Source organism: Ovis canadensis, chromosome 18 (genome assembly GCF_042477335.2).
Source record: "Ovis canadensis isolate MfBH-ARS-UI-01 breed Bighorn chromosome 18, ARS-UI_OviCan_v2, whole genome shotgun sequence".
In the NCBI taxonomy this organism is placed as follows: Eukaryota; Metazoa; Chordata; class Mammalia; order Artiodactyla; family Bovidae; genus Ovis; species Ovis canadensis.
Genome location: NC_091262.1, coordinates 39,190,330 through 39,217,722, shown reverse-complemented (window position 1 = coordinate 39,217,722; position 27,393 = coordinate 39,190,330). Strand labels below are relative to the sequence as shown.

Genomic DNA, 27,393 nt, shown 5'->3' with positions numbered 1-27,393 from the left:
CTGGTAAGGAAAAGGAGACCAGAAAGCCACAGTAATTTACTCCAGGGAGCACAGCTGCTAATGGCAGGGAGCTGGAATTTAAATTCAGCATCTGGCTTCAGAAAAGCCTTGGCTAACACTGCATAGTACCGCCCCCTCTCTCTCTCCTTCCTTCTTTCTTATTTCTGCCACACTATGTGGTATGACAAAATCTTAGCTCCCCAACCAGGGATCAAACCCATGCCACTTGCATTGGAAGCACAGTCTTAACCAGTGGATCACCAGGGAAGTCCCTGCCCCCTCTTTCTATTACCAATTTCCACCTGGTCCTGAGGAGTAAGAGATATGGGTATTTTCTCCAAGGAACTGGCCGAAACCACGGATGACACCCTGCTTCTTTGGATGGAAGAAGCCAAGTCAGAAAGGACATGGTGAGAGCCTCCACTGGTTTTCAGGAACATCTGCTCAGCCTTCAAGACAGGGAACAGTCTGGATCACACTGTGGAGGCAGGAACCTGCCTGACACTGCTGGCATCACTGATGCTCTCAGTCCCTAGTTATGAACCTGGGGCTCTGCTCTCCATGAACCCTGTTATAACACAGGTCTTCTGATACCTTCTAACTTCAGGCCCTCAGATCTCTGCACACATGTCACTTCCTCCAGGAAGCACTCCCTGACCCACCAAGACCAGGTCAGTGCCCACCTATGAGACCCCTTCAGACTGTGTATGGAGCTCATAGCCAGCACTGTCCCACTGAACTATGATGGCCTGTCCATCTGTCTGTCTGTCTCCTCCACTGGACTGTGAGTTCCTCAAGGGCAGAGGACTATCCTGATCACTTTTCAAAGCCACATTTGGCAAAGTCACACCACTAAGGAGAAGGCACTCCAAGCTTTATAAAAGGGATGGATACAAACACTATGGGGTTTTCCAGGTGGTGCCAGTGGCAAAGAACCTGCCTGCCAATGCAGGAGATGTAAGAGATATGGGTTCAATCCCTGGGTTGGGAAGATTCCCTGGAGAAGGGAATAGGTACCCAGTCCAATATTCTTGCCTGGAGAATCCCTTGACAGAGAAGCCTGGTGGGCTACAGTCCAGAAGGTTGCAAAGAGTTGGACACAACTGAGCACATCACACAAGCAAGCTTTTCTGACCTAGAAAGTTACCCACTGCCCACACTTGCCCCCACTGCTTCTACCAAGGAGCTGCTTGTGTTCTAATCCAACAGTTCATACGTATACCTAAGAGAGTTTAAAAATAAAAGCTGGTATCTACTCTGCACAAAGATGACTAAAGGAGGGAAATCAGAGACCAGCAAGAAGCCCCTGGGAAGCTTTCAGAGGCTTTTGAATTAAGAGGCCTTAATTCTGGGGGCTAGCCAGCCATCTCATCCTCTGCCACCCCATTCTCTTTTTGTCTTCAATCTTTTCCAGTGTTGGGGCTTCCCTGGTGGCACAGAGGTAAAGAATCTACCTGCAATGCCGGAGACCCAGGTTCAGTCCCTGAGCTGGGAAGATTCCCTGGAGAAAGGGATGGCAACCCACTCCAGTATTCTTGTCTGGAGAATCCTATGGACAGAAGAGCCTGGCAGGCTACAGTCCATGGAGCCAAACAGAATCAGACACGACTGAGCAACTAAACAATGACAAAAACAACAAAGCTGTCACCCAATTACATGACCTTAAGTGGGCACTACCTCTTTAGACTTCCGATGCCAGTCTTTACTGTCTCCAGGACCTCGCTCTTTGATCTCCTCCTCGCTGATGCCCATGCGGTTGGAGTAAGTGATGGTGCGCCAGTCCCTGGGTGAATTGGAGATGCTGGCAATCTTGGATTCTGTGGCACTGTTCTCCTCGGTCAGGGACCGGGAAGACGGCCTGGTGAAGAGGCTTTTTTTTAAGGCCTGGACACGAAGGCTTTCACTGTTGCTCCCACTGGCATCTGAGCAGCACCAGTCAGCCGTGTTCTCCAGCTTGGGCCCGTGGGCACCCTTGTGGGCACGGAACATCCGGGGCGAGGCGCTCTCATCAGATGGAGCCTCACTGGTCAGAGAGTTGAGGTCAATCTGCACACTCACCTTCTCGGGCTGTTGTATCTTCTGGTCCAGTTTATTGAGCTTGCCCAGGACCTGGGAGATCTCCTCACGCACACCTGACAGTGACTCGAGCTTCCGTTCAATCTCCCCGATCCTGAGCACCAGCTTGCACACGCTGGTCTTCAGCTCCTCTTCTGAGTGGTGGCTGTTTTCTGGCCGGCTGCCCTTCTCCCCTTGGCCGCTGGGGAGCCCATTGGCGATTCTGGTGAGGTGGTGCTCTGGCGAACTGTCACAGTCCGACTTGTGAAGCTGAGATAGGGACCCCGTGCTGTTGTAGCAGGATGACTGCATGACCCCCGTCGAGCCGCTGATGCTCATGTCATCAAGAAACCGGAAGATGTCACTGATGTCATCACTGACCACCTCCGAGTCATCGTCGGAATGCTTCACGGCATGCCGGTCACTGTACTTGCCCTGCCCGGGAGTGCACAGGTCCTTGCCTTTTTTGGGCTCCAGCACATGCAGGTCAGTCTGGGTGCCCACGCTGCTGGTGTCTGAGCTCAGCTGCCCACTGGTGCAGCTGATGCTCTTGTCTTTAAACTTTTTGACTGGTTCATGCTTCTCCAGGTCTACAGGAGATGCGATCTCTTTAGATTTGAGCCCATTGGGCTTTGCTGAGTAGCCGACTGGGAGGATGGGCTGTTGATCCTGTGGTGTCAGGTAAGCGGGGCATCTGTCCGGGGTTGGGAAGTTGGGTGTCTGACTGCTGGAATTTGGATAACGGAGCTTCTCCTCAGAGGGGTTTCTGTTGAAAAAGGACCGTTCAAAGTCAGGAACTTCTTCAGTGTTGAGGCTCCAGCTTTTAGCTGGCCAGGGGGTCTGCTTGCCTGATTTGCCAGGACAGCGCCGGGCCTCCTGGGTCCCCATCACTGGAGTGGGTCCAAAATACGTGGAGGCTTGAAGGTCATCTAAGCTCTCGTGCTTTGCCCGCCTCTTGTCAGGAACCGGGGAGTACTCGGGGTTCAGGTACTGGCTGCTGTAGGGCATCTCAAAGCTGTGATGGGGGAAGGGCGTCTTGTGGGACTCCTTGCGGCCCTGGGATTTCCTGTGCTCGCTCTCGGCCTTGTTGGCCGGGCTGGCCAACCCAGGGGACACAGCCATCAGGTTGTGAAAGTCCTCTTTGAAGATGTTCCTTTTCTGGACACAGGACTGGACCACGAAGGGCTCGTCGTTGGAGATGAAGGTCTGCTTGATGCCCTGGGGGAGAGGCAGGGAGTCCTGATCAGACATGGACTCACTCTCGAGGTTCATGGGGAAGTAGGTTCTCTGCATCTCGCAGGGCTGAGGGCTGGCCACCGAGTATGGGGCCAGAGCCTGCAGCCTGTCCAGGGAAGCTGCCCGGTTTTTCACGTCTTTGCTGACCCCCAGGAGGAAGTCAGGTTCAGAGGCAGGAATGAACTGTGGACAGTCCTTGCAGTCCACCTTTCTGCACTTGGATGACTGGCGGGTGGGGTAGCCCCGGCTGAAAGGCTGGTCACTCAGCTCACAGTTGAGGGGCTCGCACTCTGCCGTGCTGCAGATCTCCGTGTCCGAGCGGCACGAGTCAAAAGAGGCATCTTTCTTGTGCATCTTCTGCCGGCCTCCAGGCAGCTTCTCCTTGGCGGCACCCCCATTCATCTGGATCAGGTTGAATATGGTCACGATGTCTGCAGCCACCATGATTTTCTTGGACTGCTGGTTGTTTACAGCACATTTCATCTTGTCTTTGAATAACGTGGCTGGGAAGTTGGGGTCAAGACAGGCCGTATAGAAGAGCACGCTTCTCAGTTTCGCGAGCTGGGACAGATCGAAGCGGGCGCATAGGGATTTGCAGAGGTCCTGGTAGGAGACGGTATTTTGCTTGCTGTCTAATTCCTCCAAGATCTTCACCAAGAAGAGGGACGTTTCCTGGTTGGTCTCCATGGCTTAGAATTTCACAGGCTAGCTGGCGACACTGGAAACTTCGAGTCAGTTCTGCGGGACTGATAATATGGAAAAATAGTACGGAGGGGAAAAGAGGATTAGAAACATCAGTGGAGTTTTAAGTCAAGCTGGTCCTGAACCACGTAAAGAAATGCAAGGAAAGACTTTTTAATGCTTAGAAATGTTGTAAATGCTTTAAAAATATTTATAAAATACCACATTGTAATTCCCTTCCAAGGAACACTGGTCCTGGAAACTGGGAAATCTAGATTTTCGTCTTAACCTATTGATTAGCACTTAGATGCTGGGCAAGGGCTTTCAACTTTCTGGGGAACTACCTAAATACATTATGAATGACTAAAGGAAATCTACCTAAAGAAATTAAGGATGACTTTGATTTTGCATAAAAATGTTCACTGTGTACATGTGCAACTGACTCACTTTGCTGTACACCTGAAACACAACAATGCAAATCAGCTATGCTGTAATAAAATATTCTTTTAAATAGTTACAATCATAAAAAAGATGCTCATTACAATGGTAATTATAATAATGAAAAATAAAACATCTTAAATATCTGAATATTCAGTTCAATTCAGTTCAGTTGCTCAGTCGTGTCCAACTCTTCGCGACCCCATGAATCACAGCACACCAGGCCTCCTTGTCCATCACCAACTCCCAGAGTTCACTCAAACTCACATCCATCGAGTTGGTGATGCTATCCAGCCATTTCATCCTCTGTCGTCCCCTTCTCCTCCTGCTCCCAATCCCTCCCAGCATCAGAGTCTTTTCCAATGAGTCAACTCTTCGCATGAGGTGGCCAAAGTACTGGAGTTTCAGCTTTAGCATCATTCCTTCCAAAGAAATCCCAGGGCTGATCTCCTTCAGAATGGACTGGTTGGATCTCCTTGCAGTCCAAGGGACTCTCAGGAGTCTTCTCCAACACCACAGTTCAAAAGCATCAATTCTTCGGCACTCAGCTTTCTTTGCAGTCCAACTCTCACATACATATGTGACCACTGGAAAAACCATAGCCTTGACTAGATGGACCTTTGTTGGCAAAGTAACGTCTCTGCTTTTCTTCCAAGGAGTAAGCATCTTAAAGCACGCTATGATATACAGTGATTTCTTACAAGCATTAAAACTACATTAATGTAGGACTTCCCTGGTGGTATAGTGGATAAGAATCCTCCTATCAATGCAGAGGATATGGGTTAGATCCCTGGTCTGGAAAGATTTCACATGCTGTGGAGCAACTAAGCCCCCACACCACAACTAGTGAGCCCCCATGCCCTAGAGACTGTGCTCTGCAACAAGAGAAGTTACTGCCATGAGAAGCCGGTGCACCACAATGCAGAATAGACTCTGCTCATTGCAACTAGAGAAAGCCTGTGCACAGCAACAACGACCCAGGGCAACCACAAAATAAATAAATTACATTAATGTATATCCTTACGATGGAATACTACTCATTAATAAAAAGGTACAAATTACCAGTACATGTAGTAAATGACATGAATGAATCTGAAATGTATGGTGCTTGAATGAAAGAAGCCAGACTCAAAAGGCTACCTATCATGTGGTGATTTTGTCGCTAAGTCATGTCCACTCTTGTGAATCCATGGACTGTAGCCTGCCAGGCTCCTCTGTCCATGGGATTTCCCAGGCAACGATACTGGAGTGGGTTGCCATTTCCTTCTCCAGGGGATCTTCCTGACTCAGGGATCGAACCCTGAAGGAGATCGAATCTCCTTCACTACAGGCAGATTCTTTATCAATTGAGTCACCAGGGAAGCCCCTCTTATTATACGGTTCCATTTTTATTATATTCTGAAAAACAGATCCGTGGTTGCCAGACACTGGATGTGAAGCAAGGTGTAGGCAAAACTCCAGGCAAAACTGGATGATTGGAGTGGTGGTTACCTGTCTCTCTGCATTTGTCAAAACTCATAGAACTGTGGGCTAAAACGTGTGAATTTTACTTATGTAAATTATATCTTAATTATAAAATTACACATTGGAGACTTTTGATGACAAAGGAAAACTGAGGAATGACATTCTGAGTGAAAATGTAAAAATGAATCTGTATCTGTAGTAAGATCTTAATTATATAAAATTATATCTTTTTGGAAATGAAACTGAAAGAAAATAATATACACTAAAATGTTAATGGCTGTTACCTTTGGATTGAAAATATAGATTTTCATTCTGAATTAGTCATCTTTGTTTCTCAATATTTTATTATGCAAATTTTCAAACATACAGCGAAGTTGAAAGAATTTTACAGTGAACACTCATATAACCACCATCTGGATTCCACCATTAACATTTTACTATATTTGCTTTATCACGTATCTATCCATCTACCCTTCATGAAGCCATCTTATTTTTTTAAATGCACTTCAAAACAAATTGCAAACATCTGTGCACCTCCTCCTAAAGATTTCACTGTGCCTATAATTAACCTAAGTCCAATAATTGTTTACAGTTTCTCTTTTATTAATAAGATTTACATACAATGAAGTGTACAAAATTTGTATTTGCTGAAGTTGTAACAAATGTGTGTGCCTGTGTTAAAAGCAAAACCCCTATAAGATCTAGAATGTTCCCATTGCCCCCAAAGTCCCTCATATCCCTTCCCACTCAATGACAGTTCTTATTTTTTATAGGTAATGTTAATATTTTCTTCATAATTTTCCTTCTTTTCCAAAATTCCTACCATGACCACACATTATCTTTTGCCATCACCAAATCAACACAGGAGATGTTAAGAGATGCGGGTTTGATCCCTGGGTTGGGAAGGTTCCCTGTAGGAGGGCACGGCAACCCACCCCAGTATTCTTGCCTGGAAAATCCCATGGACAGAGGAGCCTGGAGAGCTACAGTCCATAGGGTCGCAAAGAGTCGGACATGGCTGAAGCGATTTAGGACACACATACAAACAATAATTAATCTTATTTTGAAGTGGAAAGAAAAATCTACATTAATGAAACTTGGATGGAAAAATGAAAAACATCAAGCCAAAAGCTTAACAAAGCATTACAAGAGAAAGTAAACTTCTCATGGATAAATATGGACCCAATTTCTGAGATTTATAAGGAAATATCAAATTACACATGAGAACCTTGCCAGTCACTACTTAGCAAAGGCATTTTGATGATTGACTTATAGATTGTCAAGTTGACCTGGCCCATACACAGCCATGGAGCTTCCCAAGTGGTGCTAGTGATAAAGAACCCGCCTGCCAGTGCAGGAGGGGCAAGAGACGTGGATTCAGTCCCTGGGTCAGGAAGATTCCCTGGAGAAGGAAACGGCAACCCACTCCAGTATTCTTGCCTGGGAAATCCCATGGACAGAGGAGCCTGATGGGTTACAGTCCATGGGGTCACAAAGAATGGGACACAACTGAGAGCACACACACACAGAGCCTGTTTTCTAGGAGAACAGTGTCTTTTTTAGGGGTTAACTTTCAGCTGCTCTGGACCACGGGTTCTCTCTCCATCCTGAAGGCAGTGCTCCCAATGAGAATCTATACCCTCTCTCCATGAACGTCTGCAGGGACATGCAGAGATGAGCGGCCTGGATTTTCTTGTATGGAAAAGGCAGTTGAGCCCTGAGAGGCTCTGCTCCTGCCCAGAGCAAGTCACAGGGAAACCCCCATTTCCCCACACAGCTCTCCTTCCCTGCCCCATCTGCCCACTTCGTCTGATGGGAGTGCTGCGTGTCAGGATGTTCTGGTTTGTTCCAGGTGAGGACAACCTGCCAAGCTCAATCTTCAAGGAAACAGGCACAGAAACCTGAGCAGGGGACAAATGAATATAAATACTGAGGGAAGAGCAATTACAACTCAGGCACATCAGATTTTATATACAGGGGACACAAAGCACTTTCAGAAATTCTAGAATTATTTCAGAGATTTCTAGAATTTTTGTAACAATCTTAGGAGGCTTCTTTCACTATAAGTTTCTAACAGACCAGCAAACAAGTTCGGAGCCCTGCAAGTAGCAAGCGGGAGTAACAAGGATCCTCAGAGCTGGACTTGCAGTCCAACCCCATGGACCTCGCCCAAACCCAAGATCCCACTTTCCTGCGAGATTGTCTCAACTTTCTATTCTACTTTATGTGGTGAAAATTCTACTAATCCCAGGTCAAATAAGAACTTGGAAAATCAAGCCCCAGCATCTCCTGAAGTGAATAAAGGCAACACAAGTGGGATCTGTCTAAACCAGAGTTGTTTTCTATTAAGACTGAAATTTAGGGGATTATGAACGGCTGGCAGGGTAGGCAGGTGACCCTGTGCCAATGGACACATGCCTGCTGTGTGTTTAAGATGATTAATCACTGCAGAGAAACCCATGTAGATTTTCTACAATGTGCCAATGAATGCCAGAGAGGAATAAGGAGCAAAAGAGAGGCCAATGGAAAAACAATTTCTGGGCTCAGTGACAGTGCAATAGGATCCGGCCTGCAGCACACAGTCCCTGGCAGCTACCTCCTCAGGTCACAAAACAGCTCTGCAGTGTGGGAAGAGTGCTCCCATTTAGCAGATGAGGAAACTGAAGAAAGGGGAGGGAATGTGAGCTGCCTGGGGCCCAGATGGACCACAGCCTGGGTTGAGGATGCTATGGGCAGAGTAGCAGGCTCTGTCTTGTGCCAGGAGGAGGGAAAGCATCACTGCCAAGGGACAGAAGTGAGCTGGTGTGGGGGGGATGCTGAGCGGGATGGGTACTGCAGCCAGAGCACCTACTATGTGCCGGGGCTTCACACAGAACATCCACAGCAGCCTGGAGGGTGCAGCATCACCACTCGGACACCTGCGCAGAAGGACGAGGGAAATGGGGCCAGAGGGAGAAGGGAATGCTGGGTCTGAAGCCAAACTTGCTGAATGCTGGATCTTGGACGCTGCTCTGAGTGATGGCAGAGCAAAGAGGAAATATCAGCCCGAGATCTCTAGGGGCTAAGCGAATCTGCCGTGGAAGGTGCACAGGTGTGTGCACACGGAGACATACACGCAGTCACACATAGAGACACACACAGACACACTCATACTCTCACACACACACTCATACATGTTCACACACAGATACACAGACATGTTCATACACTCACACACATTCATACAGACACTCTCATACATGTTCACACAGAGACATATACACATAGACACACATTCACAGACACACCCATACACTCACACACATTCAGAGACACACACTCAAGACACTCAACACACATTCATACAGATACACTCATACAATCATACATGTTCACAGAGACACACAGACACACTTATACACTCACATTCACATAGAGACATAACTCACAGACACACTCACATACTCACACATGTTCACACCCAGAGACACACACCCAGACACACTCAAACATTCACACACATTCATACATACAAGTCATCTGAGCAATAGTATGTACACTGAGCAAGGGACCACTGTGAGCCCCCAGGCCAAGCCCCTCCCCCTTACAGACTGGAAAATAGGGCAGAGCACCATCGTTTTCCAAAACTACATGGAGAGCTAGTGGTATAATCAGCTCCAGGTTGCAGGGCTCCTGACACCTTGCCATTTTCACAAGTGTCTGTGTAGAAACTGTCAGGCCTCAGAGAAGCAGAAACCAGAGGCTGGGGACCTCGGGAGAGTGAGATGAGTCCCAGCCACTGGGAAAGGCCAGTTTTGCCAAGGACGCACCATCGGCAACGGCCTCGAAGACTGGAGAGGGAGGGTGTATGATGGTCTGGAGGAAGGAGACGGAAGACTCCAAAGCAGAGGGCAGAGGCATGAAGGGGTGACGTGGTAGAGTCTGTCTGTATGGTCAGGATAAGCAAGGGGGCATCCAGAGAAGGCAGGGTGCTCAATCTGGGCCAGGTGTCTGGACTCGATTCTGCAGGCAGCGGAAGCTGGGAGCAGCGACAGAGCAGGTGCCAGAAGGGCTGGCCCTGCAGCGCAGATGAGCGTCTGCCCACAGGACGCACAGACTGGGGCCCACATTCTCTAGTCTGCAACTCCTCCTGCATACACACAGCCAGGAGAACTCCAGGCTTTTCCACCTCCGGACACATGGCTATTTCCACCACACATCTACAGCTTCGGGAAGGGCTGGAACCAGATTCTGGACTTTTCCCCACTCCCTCGTGATGCCATGTGTGACTCTCACGTTGTGCTCCAGCTTGACTAATGCAGCTGTCCAGTCTACGAGGCTCAAATGAATGTCCACCTTTTCATAACCTTATGCATTTGTAACTGCTCAAAGTGTTGACATCAGATGATCAAAACGGAGAAGAAGAAAAGGACATGATTTAGGACTATAACTTGCAGAACTGCCACATGAATCTTCAGACAGAAGACAAGCTCTCTGAATTTCATCTCCACCAACTCCCTTAAAGCTTTCCTCTTTCCTTTGCCAACCAATCCAAAAATCTGATGAGGACAAATGATACAAACCTTGAGCTGGAGGAGTGAAACTTGGTTATAAGGTGTTCTTATTAATGTTTTCCCAGATGCAATGACATATTGATCTTTCCAACCCTGAAACAATGTGCCAAGATGCAGTGTGGGCACAGTGTCCTCACTTTACACTCATGAAAAGCACAACAAAGAGAATGTCTCTGCAGCATCTGGGTATTGGCCTGGCTTGTTGTTTTGGATTTTGGTGTTTTTTCCCCAGGATGATGGATGCTACTGTGATTCAGTGAAACTCTGGATTCAATGAAACTATTAAAAGAAGGCATTCATCTAGGAATCTAAAATTTATGGATGGGAATTTCTACCTCCCTTGTGTCACCTGCAATAAATTTCTAACTGAAAGGACGCCCCTTTCTCCCTTCACGGCAGTTTTCCTCCACAAAACTGCTAAAGAGGGCAAGTAAAAATTACAAATAAGATGACAGAAATGTTTCCAAATACATCATACAGAATAAATGTAAACACGCTAAATTTACTGGTTTTGTTGTTGTTGTTCAGTTGCTAAATCACTAGGTTGCTTTGTGACCCTACGGACTGCAAAATGCCAATCTTTTCCTGTCCTTCACCATCTCCCAGAATTTGCTCAAACTCATTTTCATTAAGTCAGTAATGCCACGTAACCATCTCATCCTCTGTTGTCCCCTTCTCCTCCTGCCCTCAATCTTTCCCAGCAAAACGTAGTCCTTTTCCTGATAAAAAAGTGGTCTACTGGATAAGGGGATGGCAAATCACTTCAGTATTCTTGCCTTGAGAACCCTGTGAACAGTATGAACAGTATGAAAATTTACTGGTTAAAAGACTGTGACTCTCAAAGTGGATTAAAAAAAAAAAAAAAAAACAACTGCAGTCAAATGCTACCTATAATAGGTATACCTAAATGCTGTCACAGGAAGGATGCAAGCATGCCAATGGGATAAGAAAATATGAGTCAAAACCAAATCAGAATATAGTTGGTAGCTTTTACAGGCAGATTGGTATAATAGTTAAAGGTCATAGACTCTGGAGCTCAATTGCTTAAGTTCAAATTAAAGCTCTTCCACTTACAAGCTGTGTGACTTGAACAAATTCTCTTTGCCTCAGTTTCCTTGGCTGTAAAATGGGAATGATAATAGTATCTACCTCTTTTTACATGTATTAGTGTCTGGTGAACATTAAGTAATTTGGCAATAGTGGTAAGGCTCAAGTTAAACAAGGGATTCCCTAGTGGCTCAGATGGTAAAGAATCTGTAGCAATGCAGGAAACCTGGGTTCAATTCCTGGTCCAGGAAGATCCCCTGGAGGAGGGCATGGCAACCCACTCCAGTATTCTTGCCTGGAGAAACCCGTGGACAGAGAAGCCTGGTGGGCTACAGTCAGTGGGGTCCCTAACAAGAAGGACATGACAGAGCAACTAACATTTTATATAAAAAGGAAGGTACACAAACGTATATGGAAATGATTCATACCATGTTTAGCAGAGGGTTTCCTTTGGAGAGAAAGAAGGGGAAGGAAAAATGCAGTTTAAGGTCTAAAATTAAATCTCAACGTTAAGAGCTGTCCTGTAAGGATCTAGTCACAAGTTCCTCTCCCCACTCTGCTCCCAGATAGGATCCTGGAGCAAGACAACTCTCCTCGTCAAGGGAATCTGGCAGTCTCTACTTATCCCCAAGCAGCAAGTGTTGGTACCCTGCAAGCCCAGGGATATTCAAATAAGACAATCACAGCCTCCCATGGAAACCAGGGGTCCCCTCACCCCTTTGTTACTATGAAGCCTGCCCTCAACAGACCATGCGTGTTCACTCAGCTCCTGAGTCAATCCCTGTGTGGTCCTGAATGATGTGCTGTGTCCTCCCCCTAGACTATGAATTATGTGGTTAATGAGCTGCTGTTGGTAGAGAACAGACTTATGGACATGGGTTGGGTAAGGAAGGAGAAGGTGGGCTGAGTGGAGAGAGTAGCATGGAAATATATATACTACCATATGTAAAGGGCTTCCCTGGTGGCTCAGATGGTAAAGAATCCGCCTACAATGCAGGAGACCCGGGTTTGATCCCTGGATCAGGAAGATCCCCTGGAGAAGGGAATGGCTACCCACTCCAGTATTCTTGCCTAGAGAATCCCAAGGACAGAGGAGCCTGGTGGGCTACAGTCCACAGGGTCTCAAAGAGTTGGACACAACTGAGTAACTAAGCACAGAGGGGTGGGAAGGGGTGGGAGGTGGTAGGGAGGTTCAAGAGGGAGGGGACATATGTATACCTATGGCTGATTCAGAAACCAACACAATATTGTATGGCAGAAACCAAAACAATATTGTAAAGCAATTATCCTTCAATTAAATATAAATAAATTTAAAGAAAAAATTAAGCTGCTGTCAGGACTTTCATGGGATCATGGAAGCACAGGATTAAGACTGTGCTTCTAATGCAGAAGGCATGGATTCAATCCCTCCTAGGGGAACTAAGAGCCCACATGTGTGAAGTGCGGCCAAAATTAATAAATACAAAAAATAAAAAAATAAGCTGCTGTCAGTCTTCTCTGTCCAGAGTCAGATGTCAGGTGACCGTATCCATAACCCTAGGGAGGGAATCCGCCCTCTCCAGTGGGGTGAACAGCTGGCGATCAAGCAAAAGGATGAACAGGTAGATCTTGAACTACCACTTGTTCTTTAAAAAAACTAGCACACAAGCAAACGTGACAAAATGTTAATGCCTATTTAATCTCAATGGTACGTGGATGTCTTTTGGGTTATTGTCTGTACATTTCTGCATTTTTAAAAATAGGTACTAATTTAAAAAGAAAGTCAATTTTAAAAACTAAAAAAATAAGTTCCCACTTGGACCTCCTGTCAAAATGGAGCAGAAAATTTCATAAATAAGGCTGTAAAAGGTAACTACTAATTAACCAGTTTTTGTTACTATGTTTTGCTGTTCTTGCATTTTTACAGTGAGAAGTCTGTGTCTTAGAAGGAACATTGAATAGTTACTTGCTTTATTTTAATTAATTAGGAATTCTGGATCTATTTGGATAGACAAATTCTGAAGTTTCCTATAAAGCTCCTGTAACCATAATTTGACAGATAAATCAATGGAGCAAGATAAAAAGACAAGAAAGAAACAAAGGGAAGTTGCTCAGTCATGTCCAACTCTCTGCAACCCCATGGACTGTAGCCCACTAGGCTCCTCAGTCCATGGGATTCTCCAGGCAAGGGTACTGGAGTGGGTTGCCATTTCCTTCTCCAGGGGATCTTCCCGACAAGAGGCATACACAAATGTAGCTAAGGAGTCATTCCATGATGAAGGTGGCATTTCAAGTCAATGAGAAAATAATGGTTTATTCAGTAAAATACGTCCATTGCTACTGCTAAGTCGCTTCAGTCGTGTCCGACTCTGTGCGACCCCATAGACGGCGGCCCACCAAGCTCCCCCACCCCTGGGATTCTCCAGGCAAGAACACTTGAGTGGGTTGCCATTTCCTTCTCCAATGCATGAAAGTGAAAAGTGAAAGTGAAGTCACTCAGTTGTGTCTGACTCTTTAGTGACCCCATGGACTGCAGCCTACTAGGCTCCTCTATCCATGGGATTTTCCAGGCAAGAGTACTGGAGTGGGCTGCCATTGCCTTCTCTGAAACATTGGTTAACCAACTGTAAAAAATTAAGTTAGCACTTATTCCTTGCCATATACAAAAATAAATAACAGATTAAATGAAAAGAATAAAATCTGAGTCAGGACTTAGGTGAGGTTGTGAAAAGATATTTCCACACAACATTCTAAAAGTTGAAACCATGATGAAAAAGATTGATCAATGTGGATAGATGAAAATGACTTACCATGTCAATAAACATCACAGAAATTGAAAAAAAAATAGAGTGCAGTAATTTTTTGCATATCATAGAAAACTCTAAATATCAGTAAGAAAGAATGAACAGTCCCAGAGACAATATTCAAAGAGAGAAAGGCAAAGGAAAAAATGGGCAACAGTATAAGAAACAGTTATATAATTTATTATGTAATATATATAATTTATGTAAATATAAATTATAATATATAATTTATATAAATATATAAAGACTTATAATAAATTCTTTGTGGCTCAGCTGGTAAAGAATCCTCCTGCAATGTGGGAGACCTGGGTTCAATCCCTGGGTTGGAAAGATCCCCTGGAGAAAGGAAAGGCTACCCACTCCAGTATTCTGGCCTAGAGAATTCCAGTCTACGGGGTCACAAAGAGGTGGACACTGAGCGACTTTCACTTTCATGCTAATCAAAGAAAGCAAACTAAAACCACAGTGGGTTTGACTGCCTTAGGATGTATACATGTAAAGAAAATGAAAATGATATTTTCTTTCTAAGGTGGAGAAGCACCAAAACACTATGGATTTTTTTGTTTTATTTTGCTTGCTGAACTGGTATGGGTTAAGAAGACTCATACCACTGTAGGGGAGAATGTGGAAAAGTGAGCACTCTTAGGCATTATGAGAGAGAAAGAGAGATAGGAAATTTGTGTGATCATTACAGGAAGTAATCTGCATAAAACCTAAAGCACGCATATCCTTTAAATAAAACAAATCCACACTTCTAAGTACTTATCTCAAGGCAACAGTCAAATACGTGTAAAAAAGAAAGTGCTACAAATACATTCTCTTTAATATTGCTTATAATAAGAGAAATATCAGCAATAACCTTTGTAGCTAACGATTGGTTATATAAAACTGTAGTGCTTCAACGTGATGAAATATCACGCAGCCACTATAAGCCATGCTGAAGAAATAAACGTATTGATATGTTTAATTTTTAATGATGTATTCTTAAGCTAAAAAGTGTGCCAGTAAATGGCATACTGTAATATGATATAAAATTGTCTATATGCACACTTTATAGACCAAAATGTTATTAAAAATTATCCCTTGGTGCTTTTTTCTTCCCTTTGTTTTAGGTCTGTATTACTTAAATGCTTGGAATGTGTGATTTTCTAATAAAAAAATAATGAAACAAGGATTTTCAGGAAATCCCAGTAAGGGGAACCCGGGGAAGTAAATTATTACCTCCGATCTTTGGTGTTCTCACCTAGAAAAGGAAGATAGCAATTCCTCTTCCTGGGATTTCTAACATGGTCAAAGGAGACATTCATGATTTCATTCAAAAATCTTGTAAATGGCATGTGTCAGGCATAATTTCTATAACTACTGGAAATATAACAGGCTATTCAAGCAGATTAAAAAACAACAACTACCCTCATGAACTTATATGCTAGTGGGGAGACATACAATAAGCAAAAGAGATAAATAAAGAGAATAGTATATTAGATGGTGGAAAATACTATGGAGGAAAATAGAGGAGGATTTAGAAAGTAGGGGACCAGGGGTAGAGACTGCAATTGTTAAAAAGATGTTCAGAGAAGTCCTCTGGGTAAAGATTACATCTAAGTGGAGCCCCCAAATAGGCAACAGAGCCAACCACATGCCTAGCTGCCTTTCATGAAGAGGAAGTCAAGCGTTCCGGCAGAGCAAATAGCGAGTGCAAAGGTCCTGAGGTTGAAGCATGACTGGTGTGTTTGGTTGGCCAGGAAGGCATTTTATACATCATGATGTGCAAATAAACACTATTTACTACTTTACTGTCAATGATACAATATTTATCTCTAAGGTGACTATGGTCTTTATCAAAATGTCCCCCCAAAATAGCACAGACACCTCTCACATTCCATTTTAGAGTGAAACAATAATGAGACCTGGGAGTTCCCTCAACTTCTCCTCTCTCCACCTAAAACCATCCTTCTAAGGGTAGCCTCCCTCCTAACCTTTAACTTCCTAGGAAGAGATGAGGCCCTGGACCAGATGATGACTGTTGGGATGGAGAAGGACAGACAAGTACCCCTGAGGGGAAGTCAGAATGTTTCATAACAGAAAACAGGATAAGAACCCTCTGGTTTGGGCTTCCCTGTGGTCCACTGGTGAAGAACCTGCCTGCCAATGCAGGGGACATGGGTTCAATCCCTGGTTTGGGAAGATTCCACACGGCTCAGGGTGACTAGAGGCATGCGCAGCTACTAAAGCCCTCATGCTCTAAAGCCCATGAGCCACCACAGTGAGAAGCCCGAACACCACAACTAGAGAGTAACACCTACTCGGGGCAATTAGAGAAAGCCAGAGCACAGCAATGAAGATCCAGTGTAGCCAAAAATTGAAAACAAACAACTCTCTGGTTCATTTCTCATTTAGGAAAGTTTCTCCTAACCTCTTTGCATGTATTTTCCTATATATGACATTTGAGGGGGGGAAATGGTATGTCATTTTTCTGCTTTGTTTTAATTTAACTGTTTGTTTTTATTTCAGTGATAAATGTAAATGCATATCTAGATGCTGCATGTGGTCACCGCATAACTGGGTATGGCTATGTGGTCTCAGGGACTATACGCACTGTGGGGACAATGTTGAAATTTTATTGCTGTGTTTCCAAAACTGCAGTCTAAGAGGAAACTTTGGGCTTCATGGATTTGTTTTAGAGAGGATAGAGGTTTTTTTTTTTTTTTAATATTTATTTGTTTATTTGGCTGTACCAGGTCTTAGTTGGAACACATGGGATCTAGGTCCCTGACCAAGGATTGAACCCAGGCCTCTTGCTTTGGGAGCACAGAGTCTTAGCCACTGGACCACCAGGGAAATCCCGAGAGGGAAGAGTTTTAGGATTCAAGAAACACTGACCAAGGTGTAGAGCTGATCAGATTGCCCAGAAAGTCCACTGCCACCAGAAGAAGTCAAAGTTATGCCTCTGGGTCTGCAAAATTCTGTTGGCTCTTGACACTTAGGTGGCAAATACTCATCATCTCAGAGGTTGTGCTGTATTATTAATAGTTGCTTATTGCTGTCCTATGTGCTAAATCGCTTCAGTCATATCTGACTCTTTGCGACCCTATAGACTGTAGCCCATCAGGCTCCTCTGTCCATGGGATTCTCCAGGCAAGAAGACTAGAGTGGGGGGCCATTGTCTTCTCCAGTGGATCTTCCCAACCCAGGGATCAAACCCATGTCTTCTATGTCTCCTGCAATGGCAGGTGGGTTCTTTACCACTAGCATCACCTGGGAAGTCCCGTATATGGGATCTTCTTATTGCTGCTATAACAAATACCATAAATATAGTGGCTTAAAACCATACAAACTTATAGTCTCAAAGTCCAGATGGACTTTTTAATCCAGGTATTAGCAAGGGCTGAATTCCTTCCAGAGGCTCCTCTAGGGGACAATCTGTTTCCTTGCATTTTTCAGCTCCGGGAAGCTGCCCACAGTCCCTGACTCATGGCCCCTGTGTCCATCTTCAAAGCCAGAAATTACATCATTTTGAGCTCTACTCCAGTGGCCACACCTCCTTCACTAGCTCTTCTGAATCCTCTTTCCCATCTGTAGGCTCTTGTGTTTGCTCTGAACCCCTCGATCATCCAGCATAATCTCCCCGTCTCAAGATCTGAACTTAATCACATCTGCAAAGGACAGGTCACATATTCACAGGTTCCTGGGTATTAGGACATGGCCATCCAGGGGGTGTGGTGAGGGCTAACCTCTTTACTGGAGGGCCTGAACCCCTAACAACCAGTGCACATGCAGAAAGAAGGATGGTCTGTCCTCTTCACTTTCTCATATTTAGAGTAGACACAGCTGGAAGGTTTGCAGTCCTTCTCGGAAGACAAATGCTTTGCTCTAGTTGATAAAACAAGATCTGGTTTGCCCAGCCTATCAGCTAGAACCCTGTGTTGACTGGCAGCTGAAGATAAAGATAACTGGTGATGTTGATAAGGACTCCCTTGTACTATAATCCTGGAATTTATCCTAAAATCCTGGACACATGGAAGGCCACATTGTCACATCCCTCCCCCACATTTTTCAAGCTCACAGCAACCCTGACCCATGCCTGCCTGGGCACCTGAGACAAAGAACTGGTCCAGCCCAGGTCCTTCAGCCATCCGGGACCTGGCTGTGACTCCCGGAATTCTTCCTGTGGATGGGGATGTGGTCTCTGACTCGGATCTTCCCCTTCCTCTAGCAACTCCAAACAGCACTTGTAAAAGCGGAGAATAAACTGGAGCCCAGGCCTCAAGCCCAGACATTCTGACCGGGCAGAGTGGGGCAAAACCTGATATCTGCTTGTATAAAGATCCCCAAGAGGCTCTGGTACCCTCGACACCGTGACAGTGGCTTGGGAATGCTGGACTAGATGTATCCTAGCAGTGATGACCCTGATACTTTTAATCATCTTCAATCTGCTCATGAGCTCCTCCAGCTAAGCCTCCTTACACTGAAGTACAGAAAACAGCAGAAGTCCCCTCCTCCTTCCCTATGCTGTCCTTAAGCTGAGCCTCTTTCCGGTGGCCACACCGTAATGTTGACTCACACGGAGGTGATGGGACACTGAATCATTCCACTTTTCCATCACGCAGCAGCTCTGGAGCCAGGCTTTCCCGGCCCCACAGAGAGCCTTCTGAATCATCTGAAGTGACAGCCAGTCCCTGCTTCACACAACAGTGCTACTGCACTGCCCAGCTCTGTGCCAGCTCCTTGCCGGCCATGGCCAAGATGGGAACAAGATACTGTCCCGCCCCTTCTGGGCTCAGGGATCAGAGGGAAGCACAGACTAGCACTGGTCTATCACAGCACAGCGCAGGGAGTGTGCCCACGGCTGTCAGACAGAGCAGGAGAGAGCCCACCACCCAGGGCACTCACTGTCCATCCCCACTCACTACCCACCCACACCCCCACCCACACCCCCACCCCCACCCCCTCACTACCCTCCCCATTCACTCCCACCCACTCAATACCTGCTCTCCATTCTGCACCCACAATGAAAAACGACTCTGCATTCCCTTCAACCCCAGCTCCAGAAACAGGCCGCATTGCTGAGTCTCAGCTGGCCTCTCACGGCTGCTGTCAACCCTCCAGGCTTCCAGGAGGGTCCAAAGCCCTTCACATTCCCATGAATCCCTACTGACTTTTGGTTTGTTTTCTCAGCTGTTTGCTTGAAGTCTCCTTAAGTAACCATAAAACAGGCATGCTTAGCATCCTGCTTAAAATTTTTCTTTCTCAAAATCCCAGTGATACTGCAGAGGCCCCAGCGCGGTCATCACAGCACATCAGCCTCTGGGAGTCAGAAGTGCCCTCCAGGACCCGAGGGGAGAGGCAGGAAGAAAGATCACAGCAGACAGAGGAACCCCAAGGAAGACACGCATGGCAGAGGGGAGGTGGAGGGCTGCAGGCTGGGAGCTTCCGTAGTGCTCTGTTCTCACAGGCCAAGCCAGTCAAAGAGGCTGCCAGGAAAGTTCCCACTGCTGAGAACACGGGCAACAGAGCCCCAGAAAAGTCACACGGTATTCGTGCTGGACAAGTCACGTGCTAAGGATGGTACTAAATGGCAGGGGGGTGGGGGTGTCTGTGCGTCTTTGCGTATGGAGTGCATTCAGCAAGTGGTTTTCGAACTTGGATAAAGAAGGAAACATCAGGGCTTCCCTGGTGGCTCAGTGGTGAGGAATCCACCTGCCAATGCAGGAGACACGGTTTCAATCCCTCATCTGGGAGGACCCCTGCCTGTCCCAGCCATAGGACACCAGCCATTCCACTGACTCCCCTACATTTCACTCCAAGCTCACAAAAGAGCTTATTATCTGGCTTCTAATGGGCATTTCTCCCTGATCAGTGAGCACATTTATCAGATTCACTTTATTCGCACGCATCTATTAAGCCAGCAGTTTGTGTCTTATGCATTAGGCCTCCGGCTATCATGCTTTTGCATGTGTGCTCAGTTGCGTCCAGCTCTTTGGGACCCCAGGGACTGAGCATGCCAGAATACTGAAGTGGGTTTCCATTGCCTCCTGCAGGGGATCTTCCTGACCCAGGGATCAAACTCAGGTCTCCTGCATTGGCAGGTGGGTTCTTTACCACTGAGCCACCTGGGAAGCCTTGGTTAACCATGGGTCCTTCTGTAAAAGACTGGCCTGGGTATATCAGCAAAGGAACACTTTAGCAAAAATGACAGCTACACACCTCAATGTAGGAACCACACCAAGGTTCAAATCTTCATGAAACTCTGTCTCAGCAACCTCTGGCCTTTGAGGATAACACTCGATCCCAATGTGCTCTGATCACACACCAGTGTTGTCTTAAGCTCTTTTACGTGCTGCATCCATCAGAACAGACTAGGTTATACTGTAGCAAGACTGTCCCTGGATTCCAAGAGCTTGAAACCCCAGTGGTTTATCTCTTATCCATGGATGTGACCTGCATGAGTCAGCCAGGGGTTCTGCTCCTCTCCACCTTCAGCCTAGAATCCAGGCCGAGAGGCAGGCCCCGCAACGTTTGCAGGATCCTAGTTCCTGGCCGGGGTAGAATCCAGGGCCACAGCAGTGAGAACTCCAAGTCCTAACCACTGGACTTCCAGGGAACTCCCATGGAGCTTTGTCCCTGGAGCAGAAGAAAAGGAAGAACAACAAGTGAGGCACCTGCCAAAACTCTGAAAGCTCCCAGCCAAACAAGGCACAAGACCACATCTAATTTCAGGGGACAGGGGAGGAGGAAATGGTAACCCACTCCAATATTCTCGCCTGGAGAATTCCATGGACAGAGGAGCCTGGCAGGCTACAGTCCATGGGGTCGCAAAGAGTCAGACACAACTGAGCACACACAAATAGAAGGAACATGAATGGGAAAAAGTCCAAAAGGGACTTCCTTATATATATGTGTGGGTATAGCTGATTCATTTTGCTGTACAGCAGAAACTAACATGACATTGTAAAGCAACTACACCCCAATAAAAAATTAATTAAAAAAATAAAATAATAATTTCAGGGAGCTGCAATCCACCACGTTCCCAGAAGGACAGAGAGTGAGAATCTTTATTAGCAGAAGAATAACCATCACACACATGGTGCTGATGACCTCTTGGAGCAATCAGTTCCCAACTTTAACTAATTTAAAGGTTTTTCTTGCAATGAGCCAAAATCTGCCTGTGCCAGGCCATGTTCTAGGCACTGATATACAACAACATTTCCCTGGAGAAGGAACTGGCAACCCACTCTAGTGCTCTTGCCTGGAAAATCCCATGGACAGAGGAGCCTGGTGGGCTACAAACCATGGAGTCACAAAAGAGTTGGAAAAGGATTTAGTGATTAAACAACAACAACAAATATTCCAAAGTCCCTGTCCTCCTACAACTTATACTGTAGTGGTTCCATCCATTAGTTCCTACTGAGTCAAAATAACTTTACTCCTTTGTTGTCTCATCCATTCAGTAAGCATTTACTGAGTACCTAATTCCCTGCCGGGTACAGTACTAGATTTCAGGAGCTTTCAGGCTGAAGAGGACACCGTCTTTCAGGAGTCCACGTTGTAGGGGGTTAACTAGACATCAAGGAGGATCAGCTACTAGGATCAGGAAAGGTGGGTGACATGTCAATGACACAGAATTAGAAGGCTACAAGCTGGGCTTAGAAAAGGCAGAGGAACCAGAGATCAAATTGCCAATATTCACTGGATCATGGAGAAAGCAAAGGAATTCCAGACAAACATCTACTTCTGTTTCATTGACAACAAGAAAGCCTTTGACTGTGTGGATCACAACAAACTGTGGAAAATTCTCAAAAAGATGGGAATACCACACCAGCTTACTTGTTTTCTGAGAAATCTGTATGCAGGTCAAGAAGCAACAGGTAGAACCGGTCATGGAACAACAGACTGGCTCCAAATTGGGAAAGGAGTATGTCAAGGATGTATATTGTCTCCCTGTTTACTTAACTTCTATGCAACTACCTCATATAAAATACTAGGCTGGATGAGTCACAAGCTGGAATCAAGACTGATGGGAGAAATATGAACCTCAGATATGGAGATGATACCACTCTTATGGCAAAAAACAAAGAGCAACTCAAGAGCCTCTGCTGCTGCTGCTGCTGCTGCTGCTGCTGCTGCTGCTGCTAAGTTGCTTCAGTTGTGTCTGACTCTATGCGACCCCATAGATGGCAGCCCACCAAGCTCCACCATCCCTGGGATTCTCCAGGCAAGAACACTGGAGTGGGTTGCCATTTCCTTCTCCTAGATGAGGGTAAAAGAGAAAAGTGAAAAATCTAGCTTAAAATTCAACATTGAAAAAACTAAAATGGCATCCAGTCCCATCACTACATGGCAAATAGATGGGGAAAAAGTGGAAACAGTGACAGATTTTATTTTCTTGGTCTTCAAAATCACTGTGGACAGTGACTGCAGCTGTGAAATTAAAAGATGCTTGCTCCTTGAAAGGAAAACTATGACAAACCTAGACAGCATATTAAAAAGCAAAGACATCACCTTACTGACAAAGGTCTGTACAGTCAAAGGTATGGTTTTCTAGTAGTCAGGTACAGATGTGAGAGTTGGACTATAAAGAAGGCTGAGCACCAAAGAATTGATGCTTTCAAACTGGGGCACTGTAGAAGACTCTTTAGGGTCCCTTGGACAGCAAGGAAATCAAACCAGTCAATCTTAAAGGAAATCAACCTTGAATATTCATTGAAAGGACTGATGGTAAAGCTGAAGCTCCAATATTTGGTCACCTGATGAGAAGAGCCAACTCACTGGAAAAGACCCTGATGCTGGGAAAGATTGAAGTCAAAAGGAGAAGGGGGCAACAGAGGATGAGATGGTTAGATAGCATCACTGACTCAGTGGACATGAACTTGAGCAAACTCCGATGGTGAAGGACAAGGAAACCTGGCATGCTGCAGTTCATAGGGTCACAAAGAGTTGGACATGACTGAGCAACTGAACAACAACAACAAGGAACCACAATATTTCATTTCCGACACTCAGAGGGGGGATATGCACATTCTAGAAAGAAGCCTTCTAGGGGTTCTCAAACTGGTTCCAAGAGAGTGCTTTGGAAATTACCCTGGGAAGTGAACAGGCTGCCATGTCCCTCCCTCATCTCTAATCTGTTTCATGTACTTAACTTTCATATAAGATTCAAGTTAAAGAGTTCTATTCTTAGAGAGAAGAGGGGAAAAAAAACTAATGATCTATGGGACCATTAACCACTGGTGGTCCAGTGGTTAAGAACCTGCATTCTGGGGCTTCCCTGGTGGCTCAGTGGTAAAGAATCCACCTGCCAATGCAGGAGAAGCGAGTTTGATCCCTGGTCTGGGAAGATCCCATATGCTGCAGAGCAACTAAGGCCATGCGTCACAACTACTGAGCCTGTGCTCTAGTGCACAGGAGCCGCAACTACTGAGATCATGTGCAGCAAATATTGAAGCCCACTCGCCCTAGAGCCCTTGCTCCACAATAAGAGAAGCCACTGCAATGAGAAGCCTGTGTACTGCACCGAAGAGCAGCCGTTGCTCACCACAACTAAAGAAAGCCCGCGCAGCAGTGAAGACCCAGCACAGTCCAGAAGAAAAACTGATGGTCCAGTCTGATGCTCTCTCATTTTATAGAAACACGCAGAAAACTTAAGTAACTTACTGAGGTCATATCATGAGTTAGATGCATGCCAGAGGCTGCCTGCCAACTGCCTTTGCCTGTCTCTAAACTCCATACCCACCCCCCATCCCCTTATTTTTCAATTTATACCAAGTCTGCAGCTAAGTTCCTGATGTCAATGGGGAAAGCTAATCAGTGGGCTTTAGCGGCACAGCCACAGGGGAACCTGGAATCTTTCCCGGCTACTTTGAGAACACACATCACCACTTGGCAGAAGCAGACAGCAGGGCCTTCCCCTTTCTTCTCCTGGTCATCAAGTCCCAGCTCAGCAGGCGCCAAGCCATAGCTGCAACACTGCTTTCTGCTTCACATTTTTCAGGATCCAAGAAAGGACTTATCTGGGGGCTCCTGAATGAGAACCGCCGGCCTGAGACCAGTTCTGTGTGCAGTGGACAGAGACAGGACAGACATCTTAACCTCACAGGAGCGACTGAATGTTCCAGAGAGAGTATTAGAGAGTTAATAAGCTGCAAAGGCTTTTGGAAGCTGGAAAACCACATCAATTTCGCCTCTAGCATTGGCTGGAGTGGCGGGTGGGGGGTGGTGGTGTAGAATATTATATTTGTAAAATTCAAAAAGAACACATCACTGACAAAGAAACCTCTGTCTGTCTTCCAAGTATTAAGTGCTATACAACACTTCCTCACCAAGCTCATCAGAAATGCAAATACACTGTTTGAGCTATTATTTGCCTGGCAATTTATTTGCACATAGTCTCAGATTTATACAAGCCTCTCAGACAAGTACAGTAAAAATCAGACTCTTTTTACCAGACAGTCAAGGTTTTCCTTCCAGGTAAGAAAATCTCTCAATTTGTTTGTTCTCCAAGGTCCCTCCTTCTCTCTCCTGCACCTCCTTCCTCTGTCGCCCCTAAAAGGAGGGTGTCCAACTCTCCCTACAGCATCAGAGCATCAGGCACCCCACTCTCTTTAACGTCCTTCTCTTATCTCAACTGTCCTCAAAATACTGCTGTGAGGGTGGCATTCCTACAGATATACTGTGGTCACAGCAGCCTGCCAGTTTCTACCTGCAGAGCATCCGGACCAGGGATGCTGGTGGTCACAGGACTGGGAAAGAAGGGTCATTAACCAAACATCTCCATCTGGGCGAGGTGGTAGTGACAGCTTGTTTGGTGGAGAAAGGAGTGCATAACCTGTCTCCATAAGCTGCTCTCAAACAACTGGCAACTCTTGATGCCATGCATAAGACCTCAGCCAGCCGGGCAGCAAAGCTCCCCCATCACAGCCATGAGGGCAGAAGCATGGACTCTGCTCTCTCTCTGGAAACCACCCCTTCCTCAAGAGAAATGGGTTGGAAGCCTCTGAGATAAATCATTATTGTTTATCGCAGAGACTCTCTATCCCCCAGCTCAGGTCTTCCTCACAGGATCCTTGATTTCCCCTGAAAAGCGCTCCTGAACCAACCATCTTCCCTAGCGTGCACACAACAGTCGAACATTGCCACAGTCTTCCAGCACAGCGGTGGTGGAGTGGTCACTGCTACAGTGAAGCTGCTCAAACACAGGGAGCTCCCGACACCCTCGGGAGAGTGGACTAACGATCACTCTGGCTGGATGTGTCAGCCCGGAGGAACGCTCGCATTCAGAGGACCAACAGTCAAGGAATGCTGCAGGCGTACGAGTTAGACGGCGGCGGCGGCCGCGTGTGAGCGCGCGCTCCCCGCCAGCCAGGCCCGGCTTCTGTGTCGTCTGGCCGGTGAAGTTGAACAATCTTCTCTCCTCGGGAAAACCAACGATCCCATCCCACGTCAACGTGACCGGAAATCTCAATTTAAGAATTGAATGTACTGGTCGGTCCGGCTCGGGTGGGTACCTGGCGCCTCTGATGTGTCGGGCTTTTTGTACATTAGTGCTGGCCTATTTAACCCTCAAGATACCAGATTCTACAAGGGAATTTTCAGCCATGAAAACTTGCCCCAAACCGCATGGTCCTCTCGCGTCGACTCTCTTCCTGAATCCCTGATCTCTCCACCAGGTGTGGTCAAACCCAGCACCACACACACGCACCTTTCCCATCACAGCCCCCAGCGCGGCACCCCGCAGGCAGCCGAGCGGAGGCGCGGAGGGGAGCCGGCGGCTCGGGACTTTACATCCCGCGCGCGTGTGCGGCGAGCCGCGAGCACACGGCGCACACACCTCGCACCGGCACACACGAGCACGCGTGCGCTCCCGCCCCCCGCCCGTCGCCGGCTCTCCGAAGTTACCTCCGAGGCTCCCCCGGCGCCGGGCCCACGCGGCCCTACAGGCTCCCACTTCTTTCCCGCCGTGGTCCGCCCGATCTCAATCGCTGCGCCTGGGGAAGGCTCCGGAACCCGCCAGTCCCCGCCTCCTCTCGGGCACCCCGGGGTCCGCACTCGCGGCGGCACCCCGGGGTCTGGGGCGGCCGTGGCCTCGGCGCCCCGGGTCGGGCTCTGCCCTCACCTGCGCTGCGCCCACAGGGCTGCAGCCCGGGCCGGCGCACCGCGGGGGAGGCGGCCGCTCGGGCTTCTCCCGGGCAGCCAGCGGCCGGCACCGGCTCTCATGGCGCTCGGGCTGGCTGCGGCTCCGGGACGCGGCCTCGCCCCCCGGGCGGCCCCAGCCGCGGTCTTTGTGTCTCGGCCGGCGGCGCCGCGTCACGGGCTGGCGGGCGGTGAGCTGCGCGGGCCGTGAAGCCCTAGGCGGCAAAGAGCTGGGCTCGGCTTCCCCATCGTCGCCCGCCCCGGGCGCGCTGGCAGGCAGGGCGCACTGGCGGCGACTGCGCGCACCCGGGGGACGGAGGGGGCGGGTCCGGGAGGGGCGCGGCGGACGCGCAGAGGGGCTGCCTGGCTGGAAGCTGCGACCGGGGAGGGCAGGATGGGGGCCCCGGCAGAGCTCGGAGAAGGCGACGTCCGCTCGGTCCCGGGTCGCGGCTGCGGCGCTGGGGAAGAGCGAGCGGAGGCTGCGCGCTGGAGGGAGCCCGGCGGTCAGAGCCACAGCCGGGATTCGCGTCTCCCCGCTCCCATATGCTGAAGGTGACTGCGGCCCCCAGCGGCCGAGCCGGGGCAGCGAACGGCGTCCTCGCCTCGCCTCTTCCCCGGGTGCACTCGGCTCCCCCTTCCCCGGCCTCCGGTTCCGCAGTCCTTTGCAAGACCAGGGCAGAGTGGTCACTTCGCTCATTGATTTTCCCTCTTGGCTGGTCTGGGCTTAATTGGTACCCAGATTGGAGCGACTGGCGATCACGTGACCACCCCTTCCCCAAACACACACACACACACCAACATACCAACACACACACCAACACACACACACACACACACACACACACACACACACACACACACACACACCCAAGCCCAGTGAAACTAGCCAGGGTGGGTTTCCAAAAGTCAAATTGGATACAGCCTTCAGAACTGGAGGCCTGTCGCGAGTTCTCCCCGCGCGCTGCGGTGGGGCTGAAGCGCTGCAGCTGGCTCTGGCGCCACCATCTCTA

The 27,393-nt window shown here is 47.5% G+C and overlaps 1 protein-coding gene across 2 annotated transcripts in view; it reads right to left on the bottom strand.

Moving 5' to 3' along the window:
* Positions 1-26,943, bottom strand: part of MINAR1 (membrane integral NOTCH2 associated receptor 1) — a 36,732-nt gene extending 9,789 nt beyond the window's left edge. For both annotated transcript variants that reach the window (XM_069558976.1, XM_069558977.1), the window contains exons 1-2: positions 26,150-26,943; positions 1,678-4,037 (exon numbers count right to left, since the gene is read on the bottom strand). In XM_069558976.1, coding sequence (XP_069415077.1) covers positions 1,678-3,978 — 2,301 coding nt within the window. In that variant the 5' untranslated portion in view covers positions 3,979-4,037; positions 26,150-26,943. The remainder of the gene's footprint in view (positions 1-1,677; positions 4,038-26,149) is intronic.
* Between the last annotated feature and the right edge of the window lie 450 nt (positions 26,944-27,393).